Genomic DNA, 18,247 nt, shown 5'->3' with positions numbered 1-18,247 from the left:
ACATTTACTGACAACACAGACCACAGGCCCATCTGAGGAGGTTCCATTTATCTTCAAAATTATAATTTCTGTAACTAGGGTGACTATATAATTTATTTCCTAGACGAGGACATTTTGGGAATGACAGAGGATACCAAAGTAATTAAAAGTATATTATTTGGGGGAATATTTACTTATTGATGACAAATGGATTTTGTTTTTTGTTTGTAATATATCTTTATTGATTTCAGACAGAGAAAGAGAGAGGGAGAGAGACAGATAGAAACATCAGCGATGAGAGAGTCATTGATCCGCTGCCTCCTGCACGCCCCCCACTGAGGATCAAGCCCGCAACCCCGGCCTGTGCCCTGACCGGGAATCGAACCCCGATCACCTGGATCCTAGGTCGATGCTCAACTGCTGAGCCACGCCCAGCTGGGCAACAAATGGTTTTTATACAAGGTCCCTATAAAATAATTATACTCAAAACTATTTTTCAAAAGAAAATTTTTCTTAAAAAAATTAAATTACTTGTGTGTGTACATTGAAGTGATATTGGGGGGGGGAACTCCTTTATATCAATTATCTACGCATTTAAAAATATAGGCAGAGTGATTGTTCTTAGTACTTATTTAAGCTCTTTAGTTTCTTAGCAGAATCTCTCACTAAAGGTGTGTCACTGGTATCTTTACAAAGCATTTCCTTTTTGAAAATAGTTTCCATATTTTGAAGTTTTTGAACATATTTGTTTGCAATTGCCTTTAAAGTTAAATTTATGGTTAATAAATTTGAAATTGCTGACACATTTAATGGATTCTTTTCTGTAGCCCACATTTTCAATTGATGATATACTCTCTCTCCAGGTACTGAGAGATTTGGTAAACTTTATGCAAATTCTGATAAATGGATGATAACTTTAATTCAAAATGTTTTACGTAAGTCTTTTGTCCCAGGCATTTACACAGGTACTGCCTTTTGCCTCCATTCAGAGTAGCATTCTTCAACACACATTTTCACAAAACATAACTTTCCAATGTCATCTCTAATTGTGATTCTTCTGGGGGTTCCCAGGTTGCATTTTAGTCTGCAAGGATTCTAACATGCAGCGAAGGCTGAGAGCCTCTGTGCCAGTTCAATGCACCAGTTTTAAGCCAGTTCAACTTGGTTCTCCAGGGCCGTTTCCCAACTGGTCCTATAGCTAGTGGTTGCGGTTGCGGAGCAGTTTCTCTGCACCCCGTGGGTGTGTCGCCGCCTTGGGCCGGGAGTGGGTGCACAGCAAGTGCACTGGGGAAGGAGGAGAGCAGAGGGTGGCCCTGATACAGATACTGTGACCGCTACCCACGACACACAGTGATCACAGGTATCCCTTTAAATATTTAATTAAGCAACTCCCACGTTGTCAGGACAAAAATAAAACTTGTTGAGGGTTACAGAGTTCTAATGACAAGTAAAAAATAAAAAATAAAAAAGCTTTGGCTGAGCCTGTCATAAGTGCTGTACTCGATCCTGAATAGTTATTTTGAAAACAACTGTCAAAATGTGGAACCCTCAGCACCCTCAAAAGGATGCATCATTTAGGCTCATTCTGCAAATTTATGACCATCTTCCTAGCTCCAGGTTTAGAAGTATGGAAAAGCCACACTGGCAAAGAACGGTAGTGACACAGCACTTCTCCGGCCCACGCGCCTCGCTGCCCTGCGCAGGCCCGAGGCCCTGGGCGTCGTCCCGGGTCGCTCAGGAAGGCAGCGCCTGCCGGCTCCGAGGTCAGTTCCGAGGCCGGGAGTTGAACTCGGCGCAAATGTTCTGGATGACCTTGGGGACCGATCTGTAGAGGTGGTCGAACTCATCCACGAAGAAGGCATGGTCCTTGGCTGGGTGAGAGGCGATGATTTCCAGCTCGTCCTGTGCAGCCCAGGCGATGCCTATTGCGTAGGTGATCACTCCTGTGGGGACAAAGTTTCGGTGAAGCAGACGTGCCCAAGAAAAGGGGCTGCTAATGAATCCCTGCCTTCTGTTGCTCTGCTGGCTGTTGTGCCGGAACGCAGCTAAGTCCAAAACCAGAAATGTGCCCAAAGCATGAGCATCTGCTATATGCCTACAGTAACTAAGTAGGTATGGTTGATACCTCGCAGGAGTTTCTAGTCTTTTGAGGAAATAAACCAGACAGAATGCAGTAAATGCATGAGCAGAATTTCATATCCATGAGCAGCAGAGGGGATGATATTTTGGGACAGGTGAAATTTTGGTGCCATGCAGATCATACCACATAGCACCAGCCTGCTCTACCTGTGTGTAGAGCCAAACAAAATGTCAGAGAGCCTTAAATGCATCAAAACACAGTCCAAGATCTTTTTAACTAAGACAGTGGCATTGAATGACTTTAGGCTCACTGGAGGGTTACTTTACAAACCATAAACCCCGAGCTCATTCCCAGTGCGGGAACACTGCACCAGGACCTGGAGAGAGAGGCACCCGGCATCTGCTCTGTCACCACCATGAAGAAAGGATTTAAAGGCAAGAGAAAGGCCAACAGTGTTGAGTGCTGCAGGAGGTCACGTAGGATGAAAACCAATAAGTGCTCACTGGATTTAGGAAAAAACAAAAATCAGACATGAGTAGCCTGGAGAGAGCAGTTTCAGAGGAGTAGATGCCAAAGAAACCAAGTGAATTGCCATGAGCTGAGAGTGAAAAGGGACAGCACATAGAGCTCATCCTTTCCAGAGGTGTGGCCGGAAAGGGGAGGGGGCAGTGGGAGCTGGAGCAGAACGTGGGGTCAAAGAAAGTTGTTTTATTGTTTAGAAAGGGAGAGACTAGAGGATGTCTAGATGCAAATGGGAAAGAAGATAGTGAGATTAAAGGGCTTGGACTACAACAGGGAGCAAGATGCCCCAGGGAGCAGAGGACAGAGTCAGAGAGAGGAGTCTGTTCTCAATGGGAAATCAGGGAGACTGCCTGGTGTGTGGTTCTTGATTTGATTTGGGGGCAGCTGGTCAGCAGGTACTTGACCTTACCCTACAAACGCCTATTCCCACGCTGCCTCCAGGCTGGCCAGAGTGGGGTGGGCAAGATGCCATGAACCAGAGGGCAGAACCCAGGCACCTGTCCCCCAGCCACCCACAGAGGCCCATGTCACCATCCCCAGGGGCTCCTGGGTGCCCTGTCCTGCTGATTGCAGAGCCTTCCACACCTCACATGGTTTTGGTCTAAGCTGCTTTTCAACTGTGGCTCATTAAACTGCATTTAAGCTGCCAGACCCTCTCCTTACCTCTCCAGTGTCTTCCCTGAATGTTGTCTACATTGGGAACAGGCAGCTTTGGGCTTTAAGATGCTGGCAAGTGACAGAGGAACAGCTTTGCAGCAGAAGGGGCCTGGCTTAGCCTGACTAAGGCCTCATTTCTGCTCAAAGACGAAAAGGCCGCCCCCCATAAAGATAACGTAAACGGTGTTAAAAATGTAGCTTTTCAGATTCTTGAGCCCACCCTTGTAGAGAGCCTTGTACTGGCAAGTCTGACAGATGTTCGCCCAGCCTTGGCTCGGACATCCCAGGGACACGGTGCCTGCTGCCTCCATGTAATTTGTATCTATTGGTCTGAGTTCTTTAGAGCTGCCCAGAGTCAGGTGGCCCCGATGGCTCCTAGGACATCTCTCTCAGTATTCACTTCTGATGAGGAGTTGTCCAAGGACCCCCTCTGGTTGAGGCCCGAAGGAGAGACATCTAGAAAAATAAGTGAGAGTGGAGCTGAACGGGGGCTGGGGACAGATGTCTGGAGGAAGCAGGGGAGCCCTGGACTTTAATCAAGAGCTGGGCCCCTTGGCCCTGCCCACTCACTTTGGAACTTTGGACAGGCTGCTTCTGAGCCTTCAACCATCTTCACGATGCTGACATGAGCCCAAGGGACACTGTGAGTGCTGGCCATCTACCATCCTGCCATATGAGCGCGCCCCCGGCCCCGCAGGGGTAAATCACGGGAAGACTCTGCCCAAACCCGGCGTCTGGTGACTTGGTTTCCAGTCAGAACGGCTGGTTCATCTTAAGGCCTGTTTGCTTAGTTTTACCCCTCCTTGTTTCTGGAAGGATTAAAAGCAGCCTGAAGAAATGCCGAAAATTCCTGCAGACTAACCCAAATTAAGAAGGAGAAAGAAAACAGGGGATGTAAACAACCCCGCGCCGCCTGAATCTTGCTCACTAGTCCCCGCTGTGGGTCTCTGGTGTTCGCTGACCGCTCCGTTTACTTTTATTGTCATTATTACTATTATTGCTGTCACTTGGGGTGTTTTTCTTCTCCAGGCTGTTTGTATGTTTATGATATTTTACGACACTTTTCAAAACGGCGATTATGCACAGATTCTGTGAAAGAGGCATTGGGTGTGACTGATTTTCTAAACATTTACAACGACATATTTTTCATGGTTTTAAAGTTTCGTTGGCCGCTTGCAAATTTTTATATGGAAATATCTCTAAATATTTTGAATAGACATTTCTTTGAGGCCTCCCCCAAACAGCCAACATCTGGTTAGCAGTTACTTACAGAAACAGCACTTTTCTTTTAAAGCATTAGTTTTCTGCAAATTCCTTCTTCATGTGCCACACCCTCCTGCGCAGTGACCCGGGGCGTGGGATTAAAAAGACGGTCCCTCCCCCGGCCCGCCGGGCCACTCAGCGGCCGGCTGGCAGCGGGCAGCTTACCCTTGCGGTGGGCGGCCGTGGCGGGAATCCGGATGTCATCGTAGGACCTGCCGTCGGTGATGAGGACCATCAGCTTCCGCTTGTTGGGCTTGGACTCCTTGAAGAGCTGCTCCAGGGCGAAGTTGATGGCGGCTCCGGTGCTGGTTCCCCCGCTCCAGTAGCCCACCCTCTTGATGGCACTGAGGACGTCAGGCTTGGTGCTGTAGGCGTCAAACCCAAACTCCAGCCGCTGCTCGTAGGTGTACTGCACGGCCCCGACGCGCGTGTCCGTGTCCGAGATCTCGAACTCCCTGCTCACGTTGGCCACAAACTGGAGGACCGTGCGGAAGTTGCTCGTCCCCACGCTGCTGGAGCCGTCGATGACAAAGCCGATGTCGGCCGAGTTGAGGCAGGTCTTGCTGCAGGCCAGGCGCTCGGTGTCGCAGACCCGCTTCACCAGGGGCTGCACGCTCTTGGGGAGGCTGAGCCAGCTGGGCACACTGAGCGCGTAGAAGCCGTTCGTTCTGCACACGGCCTGGAAGACAGGGCGGGGGGCGCCCGCCAGGTCAGGGGTTCAAGCCTCCAGCCTGCCACGATTCCCAGGACCAGCAGGGCCGGGGAGAAGCTAACAGTTCTCTACACTAGTTAGCTCTCCTAAAGCTCTCTCTCCCTCTGGGTTTGCCCAGTTTGGCACTCACTGGGGGGGACCCCTAGGGGGATCTCTGAACCCCCCCCTTCCCCCTCAGCCCGGCTCTGCAGTGGCTTCACAGTGCCCAGCTATTTAAGTCTCTGCAGATTTGCCAGCTCATTTGTGCTGGCGGCCGGCCACGAGATTGGCACTGGTGGGCACCAGCGCCTGGGAGGTTACAGAGCGCTTCGTTCTGACTGGGAAGACAAGGCACACCCGAGAAGCAGCTACAGAAATGGCCCCAGAGCAGCCCTGCACCCAGCGAGAAGGGGTCCCCCATGTGTCAGCTGTTGCAGTCCATGCTCTTGGAGAGACTCTGTCACTTAACCCCACCCTCATCCTGCAAATTGGAATTATAACCTCTCTGTCCTAAAGGGACAAACCCAGGGCCAGCAGGGGAGGGACATCCCCGAGTCCCTGAGACCGGAAGGTAAATCTCTCTGCCTTGAAAACCCAGTCACTGTCCTCCAGACAACCCTGCCTCCAGGCAAATGAGTATTTATTTACTTGTCCCCAAGCTTGTTCCAGAAAAACTGTGACGCAGCTGCGAATTAACAGGGAGCCACCGGCGGTGCGCTCCGGTGGTGACGGGCCGTGTTCCTAGAGGGGGCATGTCCTCCCCTGCTGCTTCTCCAGGGGCCATGGAGAATCGCAGACCTGATGTCGCCAGATGAACTCGGATAATTAAACATTTATGTTAAAACCAAGAAGGATTTAAAAGTGTCTTAGGAAATACTTTGAATCGGTTTATAAGAGCCTAAGTGGGGTTCGCAGAACTTTCCGTGGACTAGGTGACCCCAAGCGGAGCGCGGAGGCTGAGCTGAATTCCAGCCGGTGGGTGGAGAGGAGGGGCCTGCACCGGGCGGCCTGGCGGGAGAGAGTGCGGTGCTGGGCGCGGGCAGGAGACCCGCGGCTGGTGCACGGGCCTGTGTGTGGGCGTCATGGCAGACGGCCGGGAGCAGAGTCTGAAAACAGCCTCCCTGGCCTGGCTCAATGCCCCCTTTCCTTGGTTCTCAGAGGGGTTAATTTGCAGTGTGTGCGTGTGCACATGCGTGAGCTAGTGTATGGCGCCCGTGTGCACCGCCCTGAGAAGGCTGGATGGGCTGCCTGGCTGGGGTGAGGGCCCTGGCTGGGGAGGGAGGCAGGGGCCTGGGACAGCCCCTTGATGAGACCCTGGAGACGCTGCTCTTTCAGTGCTGTGCTTCAGTTCAGTTTTCTTTGCGGGGTAATTCCAGGTTTCCGAAGTCCTGGTCCCTCAGGGGGGCCCTCCTGCCTCGCAGTGAGCTTAACGCCCGCTTGACCATTTGACGGGACAAGAAACAGCTTTGCCACGTGCAGGGAATGCTGACAGCGGTGGGTCTCCGGGCAGCTACGCACCTTGTTCGCAAAGTTGGGCTCCGCCACAAACTGCTTCTCGTTTTCAGCAGCACCCTCAACGGTGATGAAGAAAACGTTGATCCCGGACTCTCTGGCGAGCCTGGAGGCCTCCTCCACCTTGTCTGTGGGCCAGCCGTCCACCATCACCACGGCCACGTTGGGAGCGCCGCCTCTGTTCCCATTGGCTTTGGAAAAGAAGTTCTTGGTCACGAAGGAGATGGCCCGGCCTGGAGGAAGAAGAAAACTCATGCTTGGTGCCACTATGCCCATTATAATCATAGGAAGAGATCATAGGAGCATAAAAACACTCTCATTCCCTCCCTCATTTGTTGCTTTGTTTACCACTGTCACTATTTTTAGGTGCACAGTGCAGGGGGTTATGCACATTCACAGTGTTGTGGAACCATCACCACCATCCATTTCTCTCCCCAGTTTCACTTGAAGCCTTTAGCTTCTAATTGTCTCATATTAAAAAACAACAACACAACAAACTGGAGGGGACCGGCAAGCAGGCAGGAAAGGCTTTCATGGGAACAAAGAAGTCCCACAGGTCCTGGGTGCTGGGACCTCCCCTAAACTGGCCCCATCTTGTTTTTCAGAGCATGGGGTGGGAGGAGTTGACTGAATGAGAGGAGCCTCTGCTTGGCCTCCTGCAGCTTGGGGTGAGGCTGGTGATGCTCCAGGAGCTGCTGGATGTGGAGGACTGTGTTCCGGGTTCAGTGACACCTTTTGTCCAGTTCCATGCCAGGGGTACAGGTGCGGCTTGTCAGGGAAGCACTGCACCCACTGAGAGCCGAGGCACTGTGTTTTAGCCCCAGCTATGTTGCCTACTGGCTGTGTGGCCCTAGGTAGGTCCCTCCCTGTCTCTGTGCCTAGATTTCCATGACAATAAACCGCCTCAGCTGAGAGATATAAGGAAGCCTCCAGCATGCCTTTCCCAAGCACATGTTTTGTACTGTCAAGGGCCTCAGGAAAGTGTTGGAGTCAATTGGGGTGACTGTCCCAGTTTGCCAGGACTTTCCCAGTTTCAGCACTGAAAGGCCCGTATGCTCCTGGGCAAACTGGGATGACTGGTAACCCTCAAGTCAGCACAGCTGTGCATAGTAAGGTGGGGCCCTTAACCTGGGTTCTGTGGATCCCTAGGGCACTGGGGGTGTGTATCCATAAATCCTCTGATATTTTGCAATGTTTCGTCTGTATAAGTATCTATTTGGGTAGAAGGGTCATAGCTTTCAGGTGATTCTCAAAGGGGTCTTCAATCTAAATAAAAGTTAAGAACTACTTTCTCAAGACTTTAGGATTAACGTCATTACACTCAGTGCTCCTCTGGTTTTGGCCAGCATCCTGGCTCCACTGGCCAGTATGATCTCACCTGTCAAATGAAAAGATCAATATGTGCAGTTGCTGGACAAATGTCTTGGAGATCCCATGTGAGCTGGCTGCGTAGAGCAGAGTTGCTGAGGGAAAACCTTGGGTGCCGAGGACTGCCTTCATAACTAAAGCATAGTCTCCCTCAAGGACCAAGGGCGTCTGGCTTAAGGTTAGGTGCCTGTAGGCAGAGCACAGGGAGCCATAAGATCACCTTGACCTTACCCAACCTTAGATCCGCACCCATGGTCAATGAGTGCTCAATACACATTCCATCCACCTTCCAGAATGTCTTGAAAACAGAGGCTAGAAACCTGAAAATGACAGTTTTGAGTCTCTTGCAGCCACAGTTCTGGGTTTGTTTTCGCGTCGTGGATTGATGCACACACATGAGAGTTAGACGATGAAACTGAGGCGGAGACTGTTCTTTCCATTCTGTTCTTTCTTCCGACGAGCATCTGTAGGGTCTGACTGCCCTGGGATAGTGTTAGTGGAGGCGCCTGTGATGATCCCAGCTTTGCTGGTGTTGAGGGGGCGAGGCTGGTGTGTGAGCGGAGCAGGCAGGGCGTGGTTTGGGAGCTGGCAGAGGTATCGGGAGCTTCCCGATCGTCGTGGCTTCCTGGCTGAAGCAGATTCCTGAAGAGACTGTGGTGGCAGGATTGAGAAAGGGACTCCTGGTCTTGGAGCCCTGGGTCTGCAGGAAGCGTTTAGAAGCCACCTTTGGAAGCTGGAGCTTGTTTCCCTGTGTGTGTTTCATGCCAAGTGACTACGGCTCACTTCTTCATTTCCTTGGACTTCGAGGGTAGGAACGTTCCCTGGGAAGTGGACAATCAGCCCTCCCTGTGCCCCAAAGCCAGACCACCGTTTATAAGTCAGTACATCGGCATGGGCTCCTTGGCAGCCCTGAAGCCCAGTTAGTGTAAAAACGGTTTCCTGGTGCCCAGTCACTCCCGGGGTAACTTAATAAAATGCAGTTTCTGGGCCTGCCTGGCTGAGGACTCCTGCGGCTCCCCCTCCCTCAAGGCTCAGACGTCACAGGGGCCTGAGAACACGTCTCTCCTGGCACAGTCATCACTTAACAGGAACAGATGAGGACAAGATCCCCAAGTGAAGCTTCCTGAATGTGGACAGCGGAGGCCGGTAGACCAGTCGGGACAGTCACAAAGCAGCCCTGCTTGTCCTGAAGGAAGCAGGCATGCTGGAGCTCTCGGCTTATGTGTGATAATGATTCTTGCCCCTGAACCCGTGATAATACTTGGGAAAAGATACGGGTGTCGTGTAGATCATTTCTCGGTGGATTAGTATTATTCTTCCCTCCTATTTATAATGCTAGAAGACAATCATGTAGGATGAGAGCCATGGGAGCCGGAGAGAACGAACCCGGATCACATACCTACGTTAGACAGCCCTCCTCTCTGGGTGATTTTCTCTATGGCTGTCTTCAGATCTTGGGAATTCATGTGAGTCTTGAGGTTAAATTGGGTAGCAGGGTTGTCTCTGAAGAGTCAGAACAAGAAATAAAAATTAGGTGGGCAGTTATTACCTTTGGAGGAGTGTAGACATCGTAGTCGATTCTTTTATATACGCACAGAATGGAAGCTGCCTCGATAAAATCCCCCGCTGTGGACAGAAGTAACGGTGAGATGGGAGGGCTGAGCTCCTCCCCGGTGTGTGCGAAGGAAATGGGGCTGGTTCAGGCTTCAGAAGGCGTGGGGTCTAGTTTTGACTGTCATTTCCTAGCTATGTGACCTTGAGAAGCCATTCAGCTCCTCTGGGCCTCAGTTTCTTCATCTAGATAAAACCAGAGATCGTCACAGTCATACTGCTGAAGTGCAGACTGTTGTCAAGTGGGATTTTGCAAATGTCAGGATGTTCCCAGGCTGCCCCAAGGCCCCCTCTCTAGAAAGGAACGTCTCAGCTGTTAGCCACCCCCTGGGTCACCCCTGCCCTGCATCTTAGCGGTGGTGCCAAGCAAAAGCCATCCCTCCGGCTTTCTCATGTGGTAGCTCCTGGCACTGGGTGAGACTATTCAAACCTCCCTGAGAAAGTCAACGTCTGCTTCATCGAAGCCTGGCACAGATGAGCCGGAGAAGAGCTGGAGCAAGTCAAGCGGAGGAACGGTGATGATTCCTCTCCAGAGAGGAGCCTCCTTGGGAAACTGTCAACAGGCCTGGGAGCAGCTGAGCGGAGCAGAGGGTGCGAGGGGCCCCTCACGAGCAGGCGGGGGCACGCAGGGCGGGGTGAGGCGCTGTCAGGCGCACGGGGGCCCACCCCCGGGAGGAAGCACTATGCGCAGGAAAAGCCCATCCCATGAAGCCGGGGCACTCAGCCATCCGCAGGGCTCCTGGGACTGTGGCTCCTAAGGGCTCACGGGGCCCGGGGCTGCCGAAGGGCCTGCACTTGCCTCAGTGCTCTGATGCTGCCGCCTTGAACTCCTTAATAACGTTTGAACAAGGGTCCCTGCAAACTATGTGGCTGCCCCGCTGCAGGTTGCTAAGCCCCCAGGGAGGGGGCGAAGGAGACTTTTCAAAGCAGCCTTTCCACAAACACCAAAAGTGGGTCCAGGAGGGAAAGGTCGAGGCAGTTCCAGGTTGGAATTCGCAGGGCCCAGCCTCTCCGCAGCTCCTGTCTCTCTCCCATCCTCTCTGTTCTCAGGTCCGGACCTTCATCTCCCCCCGGAGCTGTGCCCTGGCTTCCTGCCTGGTATCCCTGTGCCCAGAGTGGCCCTGCCGCGGGTGCTTTATCCAGCGGCCGCCAGGGCCTGGCAGAGGCGGGCAAACCAGAATGAGAGGGACGCCTCTTCTAAAGGGCCCCATTTTGTATTTGTAATTTTATGGTATTTCCCTTAAAGGAACCCCCAGATTGCATAAGTTTCGAGGTCCTTCAAGCCTGGATCTTCCCTTAGTAGCCAAAGAATACAACCTTTTTCAAAAAGGCCAAAAAGGAAAAAGTTGAAGCCAAAAATAATAATATCAGCTACAAAATAAGAAAAGGCAAAATTGATATTGACCATGACATGTATCTAATTGTCTAGCAAATAACACTATACTTCTTTAGCTGTAAAAACTTTAGCTCATAAAATTTTAATTACATTTGAAAATGCTTTGTGGGCTATATTTTCTCACTTTGTAAGATTTCCTGAGTGTGTCTGATGATTGTGAAGAAATCATAGCTAATCATAAATTGTGTTGCTCATAGAAAAATAATTTAAAAAGCAAAAAATATAAAATTTTCTTTAGAAAGTTTTTACAGAGAAAAGCTATTTAAATGTGGAACCTAGTGACCTAGGCACACCTGTGGTGTTCCCCCTGTGTGGAAGTTGTCTTAATATTGATCACTTTGTAGAGCACTTGTTGATTGCCTGTCTCTTTGCTGTACTACATAAACAATGGAGCCTCTGTTATTTGTGATAATTATGTTCTATAAAGTCACTGTGAACATCAAATTAGCAAATGCTGAGCCATTGCTCCCAGGGGAAATACAGGGTTAGGTTCCTGTGGGCCTCAGGTTACAACATTTGCTTCAATAGATCAATACATAAACTTGATTGATGTATGTTTCTGTTTGAAGAAACCTAATTTAATATGTTTCTTACAAATAATTAATTATATGCAATATTTCTGTATAATAAAACACCAGCTGAGGAGGGTTTAACATTTTCCTGACCTGGGTAATGCTTACGTAAATATCTTTGGCTTTCAGCCTCACAGAGCTACCCACTGTGCTTTTTTAAAAATCAGCTGTCATTTCATGAATTTATAAGTTCAGCCACTTTTTCATAACTTCAACATGTACTATAGATGTTACTTTAGCACTTTTCAGAGCAGACTCACATACAGTTGAGCAAATTTCCTTTCTTTTTCTAAATATATTGAATCATTGTTTTTTTTTTTAACTTAATTTTTAATTTTTATTTCAGAGAGAGGAAGGGAGAGGGAGAGATAGAAACATCAGTGATGAGAGTCATTGATCTGCAGTGTCCTGCACCCCCCTCCCCCAGCCCCCACTGGGATTTAGCCCTCAGCCTGGGCATGTGCCCTGACCGGGAATCAAACTGTGGCCTCCTGGTCCATAGGTTGATGCCAACCACTGAGCCACACCAGCCGGACTCACTGGTTTTTTTACCATTGAACTCACATCCAACAGCTCTGTAACTCATGCTTAAAGGAAACCTATCTAACGTGTGTTTTCTCCGTAAGCATATCACAACCTTCTTGCACTTAAACCCTAGACTGCCTTACACCACTACACTTGGGGGCTATTTTATATATTTAGTTTTTTAAATTGAGATATAATTGATAAATAACATTGTATTCCTTTTAGGTGTACAACATAATGATTGATTCATGCATATATTGTGAAACAATTACCAGAATAAATTTAGTGAACACCCATCACCATACCTAGTTACATTTTTTTTCTTGGGATGAAAATTTTTAAGATGTCTTAGCAACTTGTAAGTATATAGTACAGTATTGTTAACAATAGTCACCAGGCTGTACATTACACCCCCAGGACTTATTTTATAACTGGAAGTTTCTACCTTTGACCACCTTCACCCTGATGATTGTAAAGAAATCACAGCTAATCATAAATTGTGTTGCTCATGTCATTGGGGACCATTTTAAATAGAGAAATGACCAACATAAAAGCACAAAAATGCCAAAACTGTGGCATTAAACAGGCTGTAGAAAGAACAGTTGTTTACGGTATGAACTGCAACAAGAAAGACAAGCGTGGCCTTGTTTGACCTCGGCGGGAACGTGTGTGTTAAGGGACTCAAAAACTGCCCCCCCCCGTTCATGTCTAGCAATGACTGGGAAAGTGCCATGAGTAATTGATTTTAGAGTTACAAGTACATTTTAGGGAGTAGCTGTTTTTGCAAATATGGAATCTGTGAATTATGAAGATCGACTGTAAGCTCCTTGAGCACAGGCACAGTGTCTCCCACCCCAGTGCTCACCCTGCAGGGGTAACAGATAATTGCGGAAGAGCCCAGTGAGGAAAGAGCTCAGTGTCCTCCCCACTCTCGGATCACCCCGGGTGGAGTTGAACACTCTGCCTTGAACTCCACGGGGCCCACACTCTCCCTCTATGACATCACTGAGGTAGGTGAATCCATCTTCAGAGGCAGACACATGAGCTATTCACATCCCCAGTGAATAGATGCTTTTAATTTTACTTAATGTTATTTCTTTAAAAAAATACTGCCTCCCCTAGATGGCGAAGTCCCGAAGAACAGGATCTCTATCACATTTATTTATTTAGTTTTATTGGATTGAAAGGTTGGGTCAGAGGACCTCTGAAACTCTTTCCAGTTGCTAAAATTACGCTCAGGCGCAAAACCACGGCTCATCCCCCAAGGGACCCAGAGGCGAGTGGGACCAAACCAGCTGGGTGAAGTTCACCTCGCTCCCCCTGCCAATCGCGCAGTGCTTAGTGCGTGGGAAACACTCAATGAATCCTTGTTAAGCTGCAATGTGATTAAATCACAGGCGTGAATGGTCTTTCACCTGCAGCCGGGCCGCCCTGGGCACCGAGCGCAGGGTGCGTGTGGCCTTTTTCAGGATATATGGGCTGGTGGCCTGACGCCCTGCCCCAGCCTGGCTACTTTTCAGAGGCGGGGACTTTGAAAAGCTCCAGGAGGTAAGCCGCTGTGTTTTTATGTAAATAACCTTTTAACTTGTGCTTTTATTACGAGATCTTAATAAAGGAAAACACTTGTTTTCTTAGCAATATCAAAGCTCTCTTTTGAAAATGAGAGAAAAAAATGAAATGTTTGTAGCTCAAAGAGAAGCTGTAAAGTTGTTTTATGTTGGGAAGAGGCATTAGGGCTCGTGAGGAGCCACTGTGGAGATCCGGAATTTGGCTGTGCCTATTATTTGTGGAATAGAAAATGATTCCCCTGAAGTGTTCGACAAGAGAAACCACCCAGAGGAAATGGGCACAGGTGATTCCTAGGAAGGCTTGGGGGCCTGAGGGTAGGGAATTGGGGCTGCTCCTCGGCGTTTCCAGACCTCCCTGCCGATCAGCCTCACCTGGGGCATTGATTCATCTCCACAGGTCACTAGGCCTCCTTCTGGAAGAAGCTCAGTTCACTTGGTCTGGATTGGGGTCTGGGAATTTTTTCTTAAAGAAGGGACCCAGGTGAATCTATCCTCAGGTAGGTTGGGAAGGCCTGGAGTCTAGAGGAGCCTGGAAGCCCCTTTCAGTCCCAAGGCTCCCGTTTGGTTCAAGGCCCAGAGTCTACTGGTTTGCCCCAGAAGACGTTTAGTCACGTGAAATAAGCTTCTCAAATGAATTTTTGTGCCAGTAGAGACATATTAACTAATCATAGTCCCTGTGGCAAGAACCTTTCAAAATGGTTTCCTTCAAGAAGACATCAACTTAAGGTTACAATGAAATAACCTAATTGTATTTAACTTACTCTTTTAATTTTCTTAATGGCTAAAATGTGGTGATTTAGGGACTTAAGTCACCTAGATGAACAGTGCTTATGAAGTCAGGAAGATGCGCTAGGGTGACCCTGGTTTCCCGGGGACACGCGGGCAGCTGCAGCTTGGGTGGCAGCCCTGTCCCTTGAGGGCAGTACCGGCTGAGAATGAAAACTGTGCTGCGCCAAGCTCTGAGCGCCGGGCAGGATGGCCAACCCAGAGGCCCCTTTTGGAAAGACACTGGCCTTCCTCACGTTTCCTAGGATCAGAGGTGCAGGGCAGGGACTTATAAGCAAATTTAGTTTTTAGATGAGAGGTTTTTTTATAATTAGTAACAATAATTCCACCCATCCACCAAAAAGTGGAAAATTAACCTGCATGCCTCCTGCTGGAGGGGAGGCGGTCGTGCCGTCTGCCGGCCTCGGGGGACCTCGGGCTCCCGGGTCTGGTCTGTAACCATGTCACGGGGCTTGGTATGTCCTGGGACAGGGAATGTCCTAGCAGCAGAGCTTCCTGAACTCATCCGATCACCTGGGGATCTTGCTAAAATATAGATTCTGATTCTGTTGATCGAGTGAGGGCTGAGATCTGCCTTTCTAACAACCTCCCTGATGATATCGTGGGTAGCGCTTTGAGTAGCAGTGTCTTAGGAGACGCTGTATGAATCAAGAAAATCAGCAGTGGAGCTGCCGGTGAGAAGAGGAAGGTGAATAAGTCTAGAGGGAGGAAGGGGAATGCTGAGAAAAGGCAGGGGTGGAGCTTCTGGGGCCCTCGAGGCTGGTAACCTGGGGGAGACAGGAGGGCCAGGGGCCTGGGGTTCCCCGGAGGACAGCACAGGCCTGAGGAAACGTTTGTGCCTTCACTCTGGGCTTGCACAGTAGAATCACGTGGGGAGAGCTGAAAATTAATGATGCCACCCTCAGGAATCCCGATTTAATTGATCTGAGGTTTGGTCTGGGCATTGGGAGTTTTCAGAAGCTCCCCAAACGGTTCTGATGTGCACTGGGGTGACCATCTGCTTCTGTGTGGATATAGAGATCTAGGGAGAATGATCCCGGGGGGCCGGGGTAAGCCCTGTGCACGAGCAGAGGGAGCCCAAGGGGAGCCGCTGCGTGGAAGGGGAGGACGTCATGTCAGGCCTTGTGGCATTTGTCCCTCTGGGAGGGCTGCACGGGGGGGATGGAAAAGCATATGATTTTTGTGCGAATTATATCCACAGCTCACTCAGCCTTGCGACTGTGTCCCTGCGGCGTGTGGCTCAAGGGCTCGCCTGCCATCTCAGAGAGGAGAGAAGTGGCATGTGGGATGTTCATGTGAACCCTCTCTTTCTACCCTAACTAAAATAATAAAACGGCCTGGGGACAGTCGCTGGTGCTCAGCTGAGTGATGGGCTCCTCCCCTTCCCGCCCAGTCTCCGCATGGCCTGGTGAGCTTTCCAGGACCAGTGCAAAGGCCTAAGGTTGTCTGGAGAAAAGAGAGTTAGCCTAAAGCACCAAGTTGTCTAGGCATCTTGCTTACACGTGGGAGCCCAGCCTGCAGCCCGTCACACAAATGCTCTAACGGTCAAGGCTGACGGAGGTCGGCCTTGATCTACAGATGAAGCAACTGACCGGGGAGGTGAAGGCCTAGCTCGAGGCCACACCGCGCAGCTAAGACTTGAACCCAGAGGTCCTACCTCCCAAGTAAATATTCTCTCCACCAGTCACGAGTACAAATGCCACTTTCTTACAAGTGCTTAGTAATCTGTCCCTTCTGGGCGTCTTGGATTTCTCAGATGGCACCTGGGTTGCTTCAGTTTCTTTCATTTACGTAGTATGAGGGAAGAGAATGAATTTATGCTCTGGAATATGTCGGTATTATTTGTGGCACAAAATTTAAGCACATGACTTCACTTGGTCTCTGAATTCAGAACCGCACTTACCCGTACTGAACAACACCCATCAGCGGGCCCGCCGGGCCGATGCCCAGAGCCTGGGCAACGTCAGCCAGGAACTGCTGCTGGAGCCGGAATCGACGCCTGCCAATGCTCGAGCTCCCGTCGATCAAGAACGCTACGTCCACTTTGCAGTCTGAGGGGTGGAAGGGGCTCTGTTACTGATTCTCTCCTGGCACTTCCCTGTGCACCCCCCCCCCCAAGAGTCAATGAAAAGACTAAAAAGAAGCAGCAAGAAGCAGGGTATATTCATGTATTTACGCCCATAGCAGATTTTCACGGGGCACCCAGGTCCTGGGCATGCGGGCTAGTACCCACTGCCGTAACCCTTCTAGAATTCTCTGCCTCGGCCGTAGTTACAGGCTCCAGACGCTGTGACCTCCCAGCCGAGCTTGGGAAGGCCCTCGGCGCGTTTCCTGCGCTCAGACCATGAAGGTGCAGCCCCGGCCGTGGGAGTTCACTGAGACCGAGGGAGTCTCAGGACGCTGCTCTCTCTCGCTCGCATTCTGCCGTTTTCAGAATTGAGTGCTGGGTCTTTATAAAGGTGTGAGGGGATCTGCAGAGCCGACGCTGAGGGGCAGCAGCTGTAGGGTGAGAAATTGGTACCAGTCCCCTTCCCTCCTCTGGGTGAGGCAGCCATAGGATTATCCAGGTGCATCTACGGGCGTCAGTATTTGTTTGTGGCCTTCTCAGATTTTCTCCCTTCTTTGCGCTGAGAGGATGAATAGGATGGTCATAGCTAGTATCCCTGGGCCCCTGCGAACATATGGAGGTGACGATGGAGGAGGGGAGACGCTGACCGGAGACTGTGGACGGCCACGCACACTGATGGGAGGCAGTGTCTTCGCTCTTGGCTGAAGTGACATCCTCTCAGTACGATAAAGCTGATTAGTCCATGCTGATCAGAAGTTGTTATTGGGAGGTATATAGTTATTTGATTAATAAAAAGTGAGGAATGAATTATTTAACCACTGCAATTAGGGAAACAAAATATTTCAAAACAGTTTGATGGGGGGGGGACAGTAAAGTCAGTGATTTCTGGGCTGGAACATCGTGGGCGGGGGTGCCACAGCCCAGGCAAGCCTGGGTCTCAGCCGCTGCGGTCACAGGAGGCCCCGGGGCTGCTGTCCCCTACGTGGGTGCTGCAGTGCGTCCCTGTGACCAGAGGAGGAGGAGCTCTGTAGGCAGCAGGGGCTTTGTTATTGTTTGTTTTTGCTTTTTAAACGAAAGCAAGAAATGGACATGCGCTGACAGAGTTTTAAGCAGAATTGATGAGACCTGTTTAATAAAGAGAGATGTTACAGAATTGGGAGATTAAGGGGGGAAGTTATAAGTGGGAATGGGCTTTACTATCTTGCAGTGTCGTGGCCACCTGCACCAGAGAAGCAGGGACCTCTGTGGGCCGGGCTCGCGCCGCCCCATCTGGATCGGTGCCTCGGCTCCTTGCAGATCTTGCAGGCTTGTATTTCGGCTCCTTGCAGATCTTGCAGGCTGGTATTTCGGCTCCTTGCAGACCTTGCAGGCTGGTATTTCAGCTCCTTGCAGATCTTGCAGGCTTGTATTTCGGCTCCTTGCAGATCTTGCAGGCTGGTATTTCGGCTCCTTGCAGATCTTGCAGGCTGGTATTTCGGCTCCTTGCAGATCTTGCAGGCTGGTATTTCGGCTCCTTGCAGATCTTGCAGGCTGGTATTTCGGCTCCTTGCAGATCTTGCAGGCTGGTATTTCGGCTCCTTGCAGATCTTGCAGGCTGGTATTTCGGCTCCTTGCAGATCTTGCAGGCTGGTATTTCGGCTCCTTGCAGA

General features: G+C 50.2%; 1 protein-coding gene across 1 annotated transcript in view; it reads right to left on the bottom strand.

Moving 5' to 3' along the window:
- Nucleotides 1-1,342: 1,342 nt before the first annotated feature.
- VIT (vitrin) overlaps nt 1,343-18,247 on the bottom strand; it is a 75,335-nt gene continuing 58,430 nt past the window's right edge. Inside the window, exons 11-15 of the mRNA XM_016219012.2 lie at nt 16,434-16,581; nt 9,472-9,575; nt 6,711-6,937; nt 4,667-5,180; nt 1,343-1,922 (exon numbers count right to left, since the gene is read on the bottom strand). Coding sequence (XP_016074498.2) covers nt 1,744-1,922; nt 4,667-5,180; nt 6,711-6,937; nt 9,472-9,575; nt 16,434-16,581 — 1,172 coding nt within the window. The 3' untranslated portion in view covers nt 1,343-1,743. The remainder of the gene's footprint in view (nt 1,923-4,666; nt 5,181-6,710; nt 6,938-9,471; nt 9,576-16,433; nt 16,582-18,247) is intronic.

This window comes from Miniopterus natalensis, chromosome 13, assembly GCF_054644295.1.
Source record: "Miniopterus natalensis isolate mMinNat1 chromosome 13, mMinNat1.hap1, whole genome shotgun sequence".
Classification (NCBI taxonomy): domain Eukaryota; kingdom Metazoa; phylum Chordata; class Mammalia; order Chiroptera; family Miniopteridae; genus Miniopterus; species Miniopterus natalensis.
The sequence above is the reverse complement of the archived record's forward strand: the minus strand, read 5'-3'. Positions and strand labels throughout refer to the sequence as shown.